At 48.2% G+C, this 15,249-nt stretch overlaps 1 protein-coding gene across 1 annotated transcript in view; it reads right to left on the reverse strand.

Annotated features, from left to right (window-relative positions):
• Window positions 1-15,249, reverse strand: part of DDR2 (discoidin domain receptor tyrosine kinase 2) — a 143,959-nt gene that overhangs the window by 14,970 nt on the left and 113,740 nt on the right. The window contains exons 14-16 of the mRNA XM_073356221.1: window positions 9,467-9,658; window positions 8,283-8,517; window positions 801-950 (exon numbers count right to left, since the gene is read on the reverse strand). Of these exons, the coding sequence (XP_073212322.1) occupies window positions 801-950; window positions 8,283-8,517; window positions 9,467-9,658 (577 nt within the window). The remainder of the gene's footprint in view (window positions 1-800; window positions 951-8,282; window positions 8,518-9,466; window positions 9,659-15,249) is intronic.

Here is a 15,249-nt window from a genome sequence, read left to right on the forward strand (position 1 = left end):
ATTATTGTGGGGAAGTTCTGTGGCCTGTGCTATACAGGAGATCAGACTAGACGATCAGAATGGTCCATTCTGGCCTTTGAATCTATGAAAAACTAGTGTGCCTGGCAGAGCAATGAAGTATAACTGCTCCTAGAAAAGGCACTTGGCAGTGCAGATTGCGATGGCTTTGAGAAGTCAGGAGCCAGGGGAGTTTCTATTGCCAACACAGGTGTAGCTCAGTCTAAGGAATCTGATGGGGGGAGCTGCCAAGGTTGTCTAGAAAATTGTGCTCTTGATTTTGAAAGCTACTGACGACGTAACCCTGTGTGTGCTAGAAGTAGGGTGACCAGATGTCCAGATTTTACCAGGACTGTCCCAATATTAGGGGCTTTGTCTTCTTTAGGACCCTATTACCCCCCCCCCCCATCCCATCCCAATTTTTCACCCTTGCTTTCTGGTCACCCTAGCCTTTACGTTCCTCTACGTTTCTGGACATTCTCAAAGAACCTAGGCAAAGAGAGGGCTCTGCAGGAACCTGCACTGGACATTTCCAAACTCTCCTTTTTCATCTTTAAAGTGAGACCGACCTTAACGCTGAATTTTCAGCCTCTCTAACATTGTATTTCTGTTTACATTGGAAATTGAAAGTTTATGGAGCTCTTTCTTTAAAGGTTTTGATAGAAATTGCACTTTCAAGCTTAATTTATCCTTAACCAAGCTTTTCATGGGCTGATTATGTTGAATAAGTACCTCCCCACCCCACCCTGAATTAATTATTTTCTGTCTCTTCCTTGGATGTACTTTCCCACCGCTTTTCCTACCTGCTGCCCCTGATCCCTGAAGAATTCTCCAGTATTCTCAATGACCTGTTCATCTGACAGCTGGGAATATGGCTGCTCTCGGCAAAAAGTGAAGGTCTCCCATAGTGTCACCCCAAAAGCCCAGACATCACTGGCTGTAGTGAATTTGCCCTATGGGAGAAAACAGAGATAGGAAGCTCAGGATTACAGATGCGTATGCACACACTCTCTCTCCCTCCCCACCCCCACAGCCAATCCTTCTTCCCTCATCTCAGCAAAAACATTCAGATGGCAACAACAGAAACCACTGGAGGCACCAAGATATGTTTCCTGATCTTGTTCACATTCATATTTATTCATGATCTGTGTCTTGCTGTCTGGTGTAGCCACAGGCACCGACTTTCCAAAGTGCTGGGGAGTGCTCGATCCCCCGGCTCTGCCCCAGGCCCTTCCCCCTCTCCACCCCTTCCCCGCAAGGCCCCACCCTTGCCCCACCTCTTCCCCCACCTCTTCCCACCCAGTTCCGCCCCCTCCCCAAGCATGTTACATCCTCATTTCTCCCCCCGCCCTCCCAGCCTCCTGAACACCACAAAACAGCTGTTTGCAGTGGGGAGGCGGCATAGCAGGGGGTGGGGGGAAGGCGCTGATCCACAGGGCCTGCTGGCAGGTGGAAGGTGCTGGCAGGGGGAAGCTAATGGGGGGCTGCCGGTAGGTGCTCAGCAACCACCATATTTTTCCCCATTGGTGCTCCAACCCTGGAGCACCCATGGAGTTGGTGCCTATGGGCATAGCTCACAGCTGAGAGTGCTGATCTCAAGGCAGACCCCTGAACTGGTGGTTTGTTCCATAATTAGATTTCACCAAGCCAGTAACAAATGTGAACTCCCGGATCACTATCCTAGTCTTACCATGGAATCACAGACAGTCCCCTTAGACTATCCTGTCTATCTTGCCACCCAAACTGAATTTGTGATAAAAGGTCACAAACTTAAAATCCCACCACATCAGGTTTCTCCCAATCCCAAGAGGCCAGTCACTTACCCCAGATCAATTGGTACCCTGGATTTTACACCAAAGACAATGTTGGCAGTCTATTATATAGTAAACTAATTATAGGTTTATTAGCCAAGAAAAGGAAATGAGAGCTGAGAGGTTAAAGCAGGTAGAATATAATAACAGATGAGTCACAGTTTGTAATTCCAAATGGTAACAGAGATATAGTAATCTGCCAATTTCCCAAAAATTTCTCAGGGCTACCCAGAATAACTCTGGGGATCTCTGTCTTCTCGTTCAGTTATTCTGCCCTGTTAAAATCCAAACTATCCAGAGATAAAAGGATCTTTCTTTGAATCCATATTTATAGTTTCTTCACACCAGAAAGCAAGATCATAGAATCATACGACTGGAAGGAACCTTGAGAGGTCATCTAGTCCAGTCTCCTGCCCTCATGGCATGACTCAGTATTATCTAAACGATTCCTGACAGGTGTTTGTCTAACCTGCTCTTAAAAATCTCCAATGATGGAGACTCTACAACCTCCCTAAGCAAATTATTCCAGTGCTTAACCACCCTGACAGTTAGGAAGTTTTTCCTAATATCCAACCTAAACCACTGTTGCTCCAATTTAAGCCCATTGCTTCTTGTCCTATTCTCAGAGGTTAAGAAAAACAGTTTTTCTCCCTCCTCCTTGTAACAACCTTTTACGTACTTGAAAATTGTTAACATGTCCCCTCTCAGTCTTCTCTTTTCCAGACTAAACAAACCCAATTTTTTCAGTCATCCCTCATAGGCCATGTTGTCTAGATCTTTAATCATTTTTGTCGCTCTTCTCTGGACTCTCTCCAGTTTGTCCATATCTTTCCTGAAATGTGGCTACCAGAGCCGGACACAATACTTCAGTTGAGGCCTAATCAGCGCAGAGTAGAGTGGAAGAATTACTTCTTGTGTCTTGCTTGCAAGATGACAGCATCTCTACCCATGTGGGCTTTTCCTCTGATGAGGATGAGTGAAAAATGACTTAGCTTTTTGACCTCCAACCATCATGCATAATTTGCTTTGAAATTAGCATTTTCTGTTAAAGTCCTTAAATCCTTCATTAGCATTTCACAAGATTTCTTGGGTGGGTTATTTATTCTCAGGATATATACCATGTAAATGTTTGCTTTTACATTATAACAGGAACAGATAAGTGCAAATGATACACGGAACATTCCACTAGTTTTCATTAAGTTTAAAATCTGAGGACACATTTAACACTTTGATCTACTAACACACAAGTGAACTGGCCTGGGGTTCTGACCTGAGCTGACACCTGGCTTGCCAGCATCACAATCTGCATGTGGAACTCCTATTTGCAGAGGGAGAGAGAGCTTAGAGCACCTGTCTGACAGAATTATATTTTTCTCCAACTCTCAGCTCTTCCTTCCCTCTCCCTCTTTTCACAGATTTTTGGGCAAGGAGGGCCCATCATGACCCAACTCATCTGAGCTTCTGCATAGCACAGGTGAGAGATCCTTGCCTGGAGTTCCATAGCCTGTGACTGAGCTACAGCAGATCTTTTGGAATGAGACCCATTTACAACAGCCCTAGGTGAGCTGCTCCAGTGGTCAATCACCCTGAGCATTAGAAATCACACCTTGTTTTGCTCCATGTCACATGAACTGGGCATCTCTCTCCTGGTCCAGAGGTTTCAGCTCTCTAGGGCTGGTGACATTAAATTGCTCAGGGAGGGCTCATGCCTTGTGAACCCACTCCCACCAGCAACTCATCAGAGCTAGGGTCTGGCGAGCTTCAGGACACGTGTTTCGCCAGGCTTTCATTAACCTTTACAATGGGGAGTGCGCGGGAACTAGAAGGTGAGTCTGCTACAGTCTCTTGAATTGTACTCGTGTTGGCAAAGGGAGCCTTATGCACAAGTCTTAATAGATAGTAGTAGGGTCTTTGATGGGCTGGCTGGCCTACTGGTTAGCATCCATTCAGTCATAGGGTAGTGATAGGGGAGCTCAGACCCACCCACTCCACTGGTCTCTGACCCAGGGCCCTAGGAGGGTCAGCTGCATTGACCCGGGAGGTGGGAGGGGGGCGCAAGTTACCCTCCCTGGGGCCACTTTCTGCCACTGCTCCCTTTGCTTCTGATCCTGGGTAAGGAAAAATAAAAAAGGAAGCTGAACTGTCAGCCCCAGCCGGGCTCAGCACACAGTCCTGTTATTTCGGGGAGGCGTCTCCAGTCCTTTTTGGCAGGCGCCAGCAGGGTAGGTCAGTACTCCTTCCCAGCTGGGCTGTCTCCAGTTGGAGGGGTGGAGCTAGCCAGGCCCAGCACTGTCCTTTATCCTCTTTCGTGCCCGTCTGGGATTTGTATACCCATCACACAGATAAACACAAGCACTGAATGAGAAATGCCAGGATCTGCCTGTCAGCCTGTGATAAATGAAGTGGGGGGTGGGGGGAAGCTCCCTTTGATGGACATCCAGGCAGCCTGTTAGCTGTAAAATCCCTCTTGGTAGCTGTTCTCTGCTTGCTTTACGTGTAAAGCATTAGGGGGAGAGAGATAGCTCAGTGGTTTGAGCATTAGCCTACTAAACCCAGGATTATGAGTTCAATCCTTGAGGGGGCCATTTAAGGATCTGGGGCAAAAACTGGGGATTGGTCCTGCTTTGAGCAGAGGGCTGGACTAGATGACCTCCTGAGGTCCCTTCCAACCCTGATATTCTATGAACAAGCCCACAGGTAAAAGAAAAGGAGTGGGCACCCGACTAAAAGAACCAATGGGAAGGCTAGAACTTTTAAATTTGGGAAAGAAACTTTCCCTTTGTCTGTTGTTCTCTGGGCTGCAGGGACACGGAGCAGCAATGCTATAAGCAGAAATGAGGTGTAAGGTTTGAACCAGGTATGAAAAAGTATCTTACATACCTAGAAGAAATAATTTGGGATAGGGAATGTTTAGACGCATGCTGTCAGGTTTATTTCTTATTTTGGCTTGTGAATCTCCTCTGTGCTAACTCCAGATGCTTTTGTTTGCTTGTAACCTTTAAGCTGAATCCCCATTCTGTCACTCTGAGTACAGGAAGTGGGGGCCCGCAAGGATTTTAAAAATTAATACTTGCCACTCCAGGCTTGTATTAAACTCCCAAGGTTACAGCGTCTCTCTGACCTTGGCTTGGTAAACACTGCCACCACCCAAATGCAAAAAAAAAAAATCCCAAACCTTTGAACCCAGGAAGGAGCACTTGGGAATTCCTCCTTGTGTGGTACCCTTTCATCCCCTCTCTTGGGAAGAACGGAGAAAGAAAACAAAGGAAATTAGCTGTCCCTATCCGCTAATCAAACAACATACATAAACCTCATAGGACTCCAAAAAGGTAAATTTTATTAAAAACAAAAAGGAAAACAATACATCTGGAATTTAGGCTTTTTGCTAGATCTTAAAAGAAACAATTACAAAAATTAAGCACCCAAAATAGCTTTCTTGGGGGTTCAGCTTAAAGGTTACAAGCAAACAAAAGCATCTGGGGTTAGCACAGAGGAGATCCACAAGCCAAAATAAGAAATAAACCTGACAGTGTTTAACTAAACATTCCCTATCCCAAATTATTTCTTCTAGGTATGTAAGATACTTTTTCATACCTCATTCAAACCTTACACAGCATTTCTGCTTATAGCATTGCTGCTCTGTGTCCCTGCAGTCCAGAGAACAACAGACAAAGGGAAAGTTTCTTTCCCAAATTTAAAAGTTCTAGCCTTCCCATTGGCTCTTTTGGTCAGGTGCCCACTCCTTTTCTTTTACCTGTGGGCTTGTTAACCCTTTACAGGTAAAGCAAGCAGAGAACAGCTACCAAAAGGGATTTTACAACTAACTGGCTGGCTCGGTGTCTATCAAAGGGTGTTCCGCCCCCCACACACTTCATTTATTACACAGGCTGAGGGGAGATTTGGATCACTTGGGCATGGGCAGCTAAAGCTTCAGGTCTGGTTGTCTGACAAAAGCGTATGGTGGCTGCCCACTTTTCAGGCTGTGCTTTTGCAATAAATACCATTGCTGCTGTTACGGTCTGCTGGGGTCAGTCTGCTCTCTCTGGTCTGGACTGGAGCACCCCAGGTCCCATTGCTGTTCTCTTGTTCAGAACACATGTCCATCTGGACTCACATGTTTACTTTTGTCCTGTTTTTATGTAAATTATAGAGCTGCTGCTGCCTCCACTCTGAGACCGTGAGTCAGAACTGAGACTTTATTTAAAATTCAAGTACCAATTTTAATCCCTTGATCCAACCCCTGATAACATCCATCTGCTTGAGATCCAGACCTGACATACAAACTACACACACCCTCCCACTAGTGCTGTGTTCTGCTGCTGCTAAGTGCTCAGTGCAGCTCTGTCCACAAGTGGGTTTGTTCCTTGTCCTCCACCAGGCAAACAGAGAATAGATGGATGGGGCTGAAAAACATCTAGGCTTGGGCCATTCATGTGTGTCTGCCTGGAGTGGGCTTTACTGCAGATGTGGGGGGGGGGAAGGGGGGTTAGGATTAAGTACACTGGTGGGGTGGAGGGAAGAAACATTCTCCCAAAAACAGAGCCACAAAACTGACAGGATAGTTCTACCCTGAGCAAGCGGCCTAGTGGCTGGAACTTTGTTATGCATGCCTAGGTCCTGTCATTGAGGGAGGCATAGCTCAGTGGTTTGAGCATTGGCCTGCTAAACCCAGGGTTGTGAGTTCAATCCTTGAGGGGGCCATTTAGGGATGTGGGGCAAAAATTGGGGATTGGTCCTGCTTTGAGCAGGGGGTTGGACTAGATGACCTCCTGAGGTCCCTTCCAACCCTGATATTCTATGATTTGTTGTTTGTGGATGGCAGTGATGTCCCTTTTCACCCTCTGTGGCTAGTCAGAGTTCATCATTTTCTATGATGCACTTTTGTTTATTTACAAGGAATGTACAAAGTCCTGCTTCTCTGAGCACAGGAGTCAAGACTAAGAGGAGCAGTTTCTCAGCTTACAGCCCCAAGCCTCTTTAGCTAGCAGACCCAAAAGCTCCCTTGCTAGCTTTTTGCAGGTCAAATTGGGCTCACCAGCTATTGCTTGGATTTCTTGTTTTTTGCCTGTGCCTGCCTCTCTCTTTGTCCTTATTTGTTCTCAGTTTCTGTGTGTTCTGCCTTCCCTCCCACACCCAAAACAATACTTTGCAAAAGCCTCTACCCACCAGTCCAAACTCCTGTGGGGGTTCACAATCCCCTGCTGCCTTGGGGAGTGGGGCTTCTGATTAGCTCATCCTGACAGTTCTGGTAACTGCAGGCTGTGGTAACACCCCAGCTCAGAGGGGTTTGTAATCAAAGCAGTCACTGGTCCCTCTCAACATAACGCTATTGAAGTGCAGCCAATTGACCCAGGGCATTCTCCTTTTCCTCCTCACTCAGTGCCCGTATAAAGATGTCCATTTCTATGTGACACCTCCCACCCCCACCCATCAGACAGTCCCTTTCTCTCACGAGGTTGCAATATGGAGACAAAGCCATGCAAATGCAGACTGCTGTCACCCAGTAAACCTGCTGTCCACGGGCTAAACTCTCAGCAGCATTGGACACACACTCAGTGCAGCACAACTGTGTGTGGAAGGCAAATGGGACTTTATCCCAAGTTGGTGCATGTTAGAATAGCTCTTAATGAGGGGCTAATCTCCTAGGGGCCAAGAGACCAGTGAGAATGGACAGAGTGCAGTGCACTCCAGATCCCCTTCCCCCAGCACTCTCATACCTCCAACAGGCTATGGCTGGTGTAGATGCCTATTATCTTCCATTGCTTCTGGGTGACTAGAGAGGAGATCTGATTGGCTCCACATAAAATAGTCTCCACGCTTCCCAGGTAGCTGTCAGAGAGCCAAGGAGCGGGAGGGCTGGGATTAAGTGGGAGGTGACCTCAAGTAACCGAGCTCACTTGGCAAGGTCCTTGCTACAGGCAAAATGCTCCGCAGTAGGCAACTAGCTGCAGCATTCGCATGGCAGCCCAAACAGTTAAAGTACCATCGAACTGCTGTAATTATCAAGCTAGGCCTTTAGCTGCACCCACTTATTGACAATACAAATCTACAGAAAAGCAGCCCCACTCTCATTCAGATCTAAGCAACACACCAAGAGAAGATACTGAACATCTCTCACACAGGGACCCAGACGTGCTTCAGTCCTTCTGTAAAGAAACACTAGGCTCATGGGATAGGCCCAGCCACAACTCCATCTTCCCCTTTTCTGCCCCCCACTGCAGTGCCTCCCCATGCCGGGACTGTCACTAGATTACAGATGTCACTAGATTACAGCAGCAATGGAGCGAATGCCCTGGACAACGCATGTAAACACAGAGCCCCCAATTCCATCCTGCCCCTTGATCAATCAGGAGATGGCTGCAGGCAGGGAGCACTGAAACTCTTTCCCCGTGATCACCCAGTGCTACGGGAAGGGGCCAGCTCCCCACAATCTCTCTCACTGGTTCCCCTGGCAGTTGCAAAGTCTCCACTTACTAATAAAATACTTTCCCAGGACATCCAGCGAATAGGAAGCACGGCCCGCCCCTGGATTCGGTAGTAGTCTCCACTGTACAGGTTCCTGCTCATGCCGAAGTCTGCTATCTTGATGGTGTAGTTCTTACCCACCAAGCAGTTGCGTGTGGCCAGGTCCCGATGCACAAAATTCAGAGAGGACAGGTACTTCATGCCAGAGGCAATTTGAGTGGCCATGAACTTCAGGTCAGTGTAGCTGCGGAGACAGGGAAGGCCAAAGGAGGGGTGAGGCTGCTGAGCTGGCCTTGAGCCACCTGGGTGTGATGTCACCTAACCAGGAGCAGTTGGACCTCATCCTCGGCAACTCAGAGAAGCCTACCCTTGTAAGATGCAAACCCTGAGGCAACAACCTGGACACCAACAGCCTACAGCAGAAGCTCCCATGGTTACTGATGGATGTATCATGGAGTGCAGACCCTGGCTAGATACTGCTGAAAGGGCCAGTCAGGGAAGGAGTGCTCCTATAGTACGTCACTGGCATGGCAGTAAGAAACGAACATGGCATGGATGGCAGAGTGGCCTGGCCAGATTCCTACAGAGCAGCAGCTCCTGCTTGTCCAAGCCCAGCTACCCAAAGGTTTGGCACATCCCCAAAACAGGGCAACAGCACAGAATGCTGGAGACGCCAGGAGGAGCCCAAGAAATGACAATGAAATAGGCATTTCCTCCTGCTTGTGCTTTCACCACCTCTACCTGGTCACACTCGCTCTCCCTACCCCCACCCAGCCGCCCCCCACTCTGCCTCATCCCCATACAGTCCCCCTGCTCTCCTTACCTCCACCCAGACCCTCCTCTCACTGCCCCTGTCTGGTCACACCTGCTCTCATCACCCCACTCAGTCACACCTGCCTCACTTTCCTCACACCCAACCACACCCACTTTGCCCCCACACCTATCTAGCAACACCATTACTCCTCACCAAGTTGCATCCGTTCTCACAACCCCACTCCCACCCAGCCACATCTGCTCTCGTGTCCCCTCCCCCACCCATCACACCTGCTCTCCCTGCCCCTACCCAGTCATATCCTCCCCTTTCTGCATCCTCCATGAAGTCCCATATGCTCTTGGCCTTCTGCCCCACCATGCTCTGAGAGTGGTAGAGTCCTGTGTAGCTGAGGAGTCCCATGCAGGAGTGGAAGGGCTACCTGACAATGGGTCCATTGCTGGCAGGGGGGAGCTGGGGCTCGTGGCGGGATAGGAACTGGTTGAGGTCTCCGTTCTCCATGTACTCGGTAATCATACAGAGAGGGTCGTCAGTGATGCACACTGCCAGCAGCCGGATGATATTAGGGTCCTTGAGCCGTGACATGATCTTAATCTCCTTCAGAAAGTCATTCCTTTCAGAAACAAAACCACACAGACACACGTTGGCCCACAGGGACAGGTATATGACACATGTGGGCATACATGGACAACCCCAGAGACACAGACCCACAGGGATAGATGGACAGAGCCAAAACATGCAGGGCACTGGAGTTAATGATACAATGTACAACAGGGGAAAGTACCACAGAGAGCAATTTGCACAGCAAAGTACACTAATACTAGTGACAGACGTTAATGGGAAGATTTTGCTGAGCCTTTGCCACATAGAATCATAGAATATCAGGGTTGGAAGGTGTTAGGGGGCTTATTCCTTCACCCACTTATTTCCCTGGTCCTTCTCGCATGAACGGAGAGCAACAATCCCCGAAGTCCAAAGGTGTTTAATAAATAAAGGTTTCAGAGTAACAGCCGTGTTAGTCTGTATTTGCAAAAAGAAAAGGAGTACTTGTGGCACCTTAGAGACTAACCAATTTATTTGAGCATGAGCTTTCGTGAGCTACAGCTCACTTCATCGGATGCATGCCGTGGAAACTGTAGCAGACTTTATATATACACAGAGAATATGATAAAAATACCTCCTCCCACCCCACTGTCCAGCTGGTAATAGCTGGGAGGAGGTATTTTTACATACATATTCTCTGTGTATATATAAAGTCTGCTACAGTTTCCACGGCATGCATCCGATGAAGTGAGCTGTAGCTCACGAAAGCTCATGCTCAAATAAATTGGTTAGTCTCTAAGGTGCCACAAGTACTCCTTTTCTTTTTAATAAATAAAGGTGTTTAATAAATTCGATGTTTATTGGGGTGAACTTCCAGCAAGCATGATTCTAGTTTCCTTCCTTAGTGTACCCCTTCCCAGCTCTGACACCACAGAGCCTTACACCTGTGTCCCTGTTCCCATTCCTGCCCTTAGCCAAACATGATTCCAATTTCCCCACCCCCATTCTCTGTTCCCATTTCCCCCTTTAGCAGAACATGATTCCAATTTCCCCATTCCCTGTTCCCATTTCCCCTCCCCACACCACCCACTCAGTTTCTGATTGACTGCAGACCATATAGTAAAACTTGAGTTCTGCTTACTATACCTTAACCAATCATTTTCCTGAAATTTAACTAACCAATCCTAACATATTGTAACATGATCCCCAATTTGATTTAATTGGGGATTGGTCCTGCTTTGAGCAGGGGGTTGGACTAGATGACCTCCTGAGGTCCCTTCCAACCCTGATATTCTATGATTCTATGATTATGTAACCAATTATATCCCACCACCTTAATTAGTTTACACCCAGCAAAATTAATTATACAGCAGACAGGAACAATCACAGAACCAGACAGAGATTATACAGACAAACAATAGCAAAGTGGGAACTGTAATGACAAAACAATACAGAAGTGAGGATTTCACATCTCAGCTATTGATAAGTGAGTTCTTGCCAGACAGGATGCTATCAAACTAAGTTTCCTTTTACATTTTCTAGGCACTATCAGGACAGGATTGTATTCCTAACAGCCCAATAGCACCTTATTTCAATATGACTAGTTTGGTATGTGAGGATGTGACCGGTCGCTTCCAAGCTTATGGCTGCCTCTGCTGCTTAGCCAAAGATCTTAGCCTAAGAACAGGGCCTCAAACTGTCACAGTAAGAGAAGGACCTTACACCAGCAGACAGTGATTTTGATTCTTTCTTTTATACCTCTATAACTAGCCAAGTGATAAGAATACACCTAAATTCTTAGAGTACAGGCCTGAATATTTATATCCTAACAGAAGGGACCTCATGAGATCTTCTAGTCTCCCTGCTCAAAGCAGGACCAATCCCCAATTTTTGCCCCAGATCCCTAAATGGCCCCCTCAAGGATTGAACTCACAACCTTGGGTTTAGGAGGCCAATGCGCAAACCACTGAGCTATCTCTCCCTTCAGGGCCTGGCAGGTCCATCTGGAGCAGCAATCGGTGGTGCATACTTAGGGATCTTCCCATGCAAGTTGGTTATTCACAGAATGGCTCAGGTCAGAGGTGGTAACAAATGGCACACAGGCAATTTGCTCTTCCCAGAAACCTCAGCTAAAGCATCATGGTTCTGACACCAAAAGGCAGCTCTCTCAGGCTGGCGTCTCTTGTGGACTATCCTGGAGTCTCACTAACTAGCACTCTGTTCCCTGTTCCTGCCTCAGTCCCTGGGGTTTACACCTGGGAAATCACTTAGGCCTGGCTGCTCCCCTAGGATCACATGGGTTTGGAAGATGACCTGGCCATTACTCCCCAAACCCAACCCCACCCCTTCAGGCAGCTGCTCTGGAACACAAAGGAAGCTCTATACAGTTTGGCTGCCCATTGGACAAAGAAGAGTGCTCTGACCTCCACAGCCCCTCCATGGCTGCCACTGGACAGGTTCTGCATGGGTCCCATCAGTAAGGCTAAGACTGAGTCATGAGTATTTTTGGTAAAAGTCATGGACAGGTCACGGGCAATAAATAAAAATTCATGGCCCGTGATCTGTCCATGACTTTTACCCAAAATACCCATGTCTAAATCTCTACTTCTGGGGCCCTGCTGCTCCAGGGGGCCCCTGATGGGGGCGGGGGGAGTGGCCTGCTCCAGTGCTGGGGGTTGGCAGCCCCCCAGCAGCTGCTCCCAGGGACTGCTCTCTGGATGGCCTCTGGGCGCCCCTGGGGCCACTGCTCCAGCCGCCCCGGGACCACTGCTGCTTGGGCAATCCCCAGGGCACCCCCAGGACCGCTGCTCGGGAGCTTCCCAGAGCCAGCCACATAGGTCACTGTTCCAGCAGTCCCTGGAGCCAGCTGCCCAGGCTGCCCTGAAATCAGCCACACCAACCACTGTGGAAGTCACGGAGGTCCCCAAAAGTCACAGAATCTGTGACTTCTTGGACCTCCATGAAAGAATCGCAGCCGAACTCATCAGTCCCATGAGCCAAGCACTAAGAAGCCAGCCTGATCTCCGGCATATCTCCCAACATTTGCACGGGCTGAAGTGGGACAGGTGCTGCCCCCTGGGGGTTGAGAGCAAGCCTGCCTCCTACTTATCCCACACAATGGTGGCTCCTCTCCTGCAGGGCTTGTTGGGTTCAGCTCCCTATGAAGGACATTGTGAGCTGGTTCCTGGCACACAGGGTCACCATGCCACTCGCTCGTATGTGGCCTGGCCCCTCGATGAGGCGGGGAGCCAAGCCCAGCTAGACCTGTGAGACAGGAGCTGCTTCACCTGGGGCTGGAGGGTCACAGTAGGACAGTCCTGTGAAACCCAGGACTGCTGGGAGGTCTGCTGCAGAGCATTTGGGTACAGCTACGTTGAGAGGTGTAATCCCCAGCTTGGGTAGGTGTATACATGCTAGCTCTGCTCAAGCTCACTCACTAAGAGATAGCTATATGGTCATAGCAGTACAGGCAGTGCTTGAGATAGCCCCTCAAGTGTGATCCCGTCCTCAATCCTAGCCATGTACTCAGGAAGCTAGCTTGAGCTACCATCCATGCTGCCATGGCAACATTGCTACTAACACGCTAGCATGTAGCTGTCTATCTGAGCTAGGAATTTCACCTCCAGCTGCTGTGTATATGTGCCCTGAGAGCCCTCGTGATCCAAAATAACTCATTGCACAACAGAAGTGCCTGGGCCAGCAAACCTGTCTGGGCCCTAGGAACAAAAGGAACAAAGATGGGAAGAAGAGAGGCTAGCCTCACTAAGGAGGCAGAGTTAAGGTTATGTGGGTGTCTTAACTGGGCATTTCGAGACTTCCAAGTGTTTGGGAGCTTTAGAAGTTTCACCTTAACTACAAATTTCCTGGATTTCTATTTTAAAAAGTCTTTTGATTTTATTAACTACAACATTCTTGTGTTTTCCCCTTACTTGCTGATCCATGTTCTCAACCCTAAGTTCAGCTTCACAGCGTTTTGGTCTAGGTAAGATACATATGCATGCAGCAAGGACCTCACATTGCATGACCTCAGATTTTTGTCTGTTATTTGTAACACACACTTGTGGCTGCCTAGAACTACCTGGCTTTCCCTGTGTTGAAGCCCATGACTACTTGGGATTTCATGGCAACAACGGGGACAGCACTCAGGTTCACCTGCTCTAAATGCATAGCCCCCTACCACTTGAGCTAAAGGAGACTCTCCAGTTGCTGTATAAGGCCTTTGACAGGTCTGACTGCAAACTGAGCGGTCCTGATTCTAAAGTAGAAGACAATGGTGACAACCGCACACTAGTCAGATACATAATAAATAATAGTAATAAAAGTTAGTATTTGAAAAGTTCCTCTAATTCCCATGCGGTTGAATAGTCCTTCTTTGGTGAATGCTTTCAACCCAATACCATACAGGACTTGCTGTAGTGAATAAGGTCACTGGCCCAACTAGATTAGACCTCCGTCAGGTGGCAGGGGGCATTTCAAGCCACTCAGAGGTGCCCCCATCCCAGACACATGGCCAAGGATGCCATGAGCCACTCAGCCCCCCTCCCCCATGACTGAGGGTGGGGCCTGTGAACTGCTTAGAGCTTGGCCTTACCTGACCTTACCTGATTTAACTGGGAATTGGTCCTGCTTTGAGCAGGGGGTTGGACTAGATGACCTTCTGGGGTCCCTTCCAACCCTGATATTCTATGATTCTATGACCAGACTGTGCTTTTTGGCACTGAGAGCAGATCCTATTGCTGAGGGTGGCAGGGCTCTTGGCAGAAGCCCAATGGGGTGGACATGTGTAGTGTTTTAATCAAACCTGCAAATGTCGAACCATGGACAGCTAGGGAACAGCAGAGATGGGGGACCAGAGTCAGGAGCTGGGTGCAGAGAGGCAGGTGGGGCACTGACCCAGGAGTGGGTGTAACAGGAATGATTGATTCTCATAACCATGTAATCAAGTATCAGAGGGGTAGCCATGTTAGTCTGTATCCACAAAAACAACAAGGAGTCCGGTGGCACCTAAAGACTAACAGATTTATTTGGGCATAAGTGGGTAAAAAATGCCACTTCTTCAGATGCTTGGAGTGAAAATTACAGATGCAGGTATAAATATACTGAAACATGAGGAGAAGTTCTAAGCTAGTGAGGAGGGCTTTAAACTAGGTTAGCTGGGGGATAGTGACCTAAGCCCAGAGGTAAGTGGGGGAGTGGGATACCAGGAGGAAATGCAAGGAGGAGGGTACAAGACAGAAAGCCTCCTGATTCATATTGAGAAAGTAGGGCAATCGGCTAGTTTTCTTAGGTGCATGTACATGAATGCAAGAAGCCTGGGAAACAAGCAGGAAGAATTGGAAGTCCTGGCACAATCAAGGAACTATGATGTGATTGGAATAACAGAAACTTGGGTGGGGCAGTTCACATGACTGGAGCTCTGTCATGGATGGGTATAAACTGTTCAGGAAGGACAGGCATGGGCGGAAAGGTGGAGCTGTTGCATTGTATGTAAAAGAGCTGTATGATTGCTCAGAGCTCCAGTTTGAAACTGGAGAAAAGCCTGTTGAGAGTCTTTGGGTTAAGTTTAGAGGCAAGAGCAACAAGGGTGATGTCGTGGTGGGCGTGTGCTGTAGACCACCAGATCAGAAGGATGAGGTAGACGAGGCTTTCTTTGGACAACTA

This window comes from Lepidochelys kempii, chromosome 8 (assembly GCF_965140265.1).
Source record: "Lepidochelys kempii isolate rLepKem1 chromosome 8, rLepKem1.hap2, whole genome shotgun sequence".
Lineage (NCBI taxonomy): Eukaryota > Metazoa > Chordata > Testudines > Cheloniidae > Lepidochelys > Lepidochelys kempii.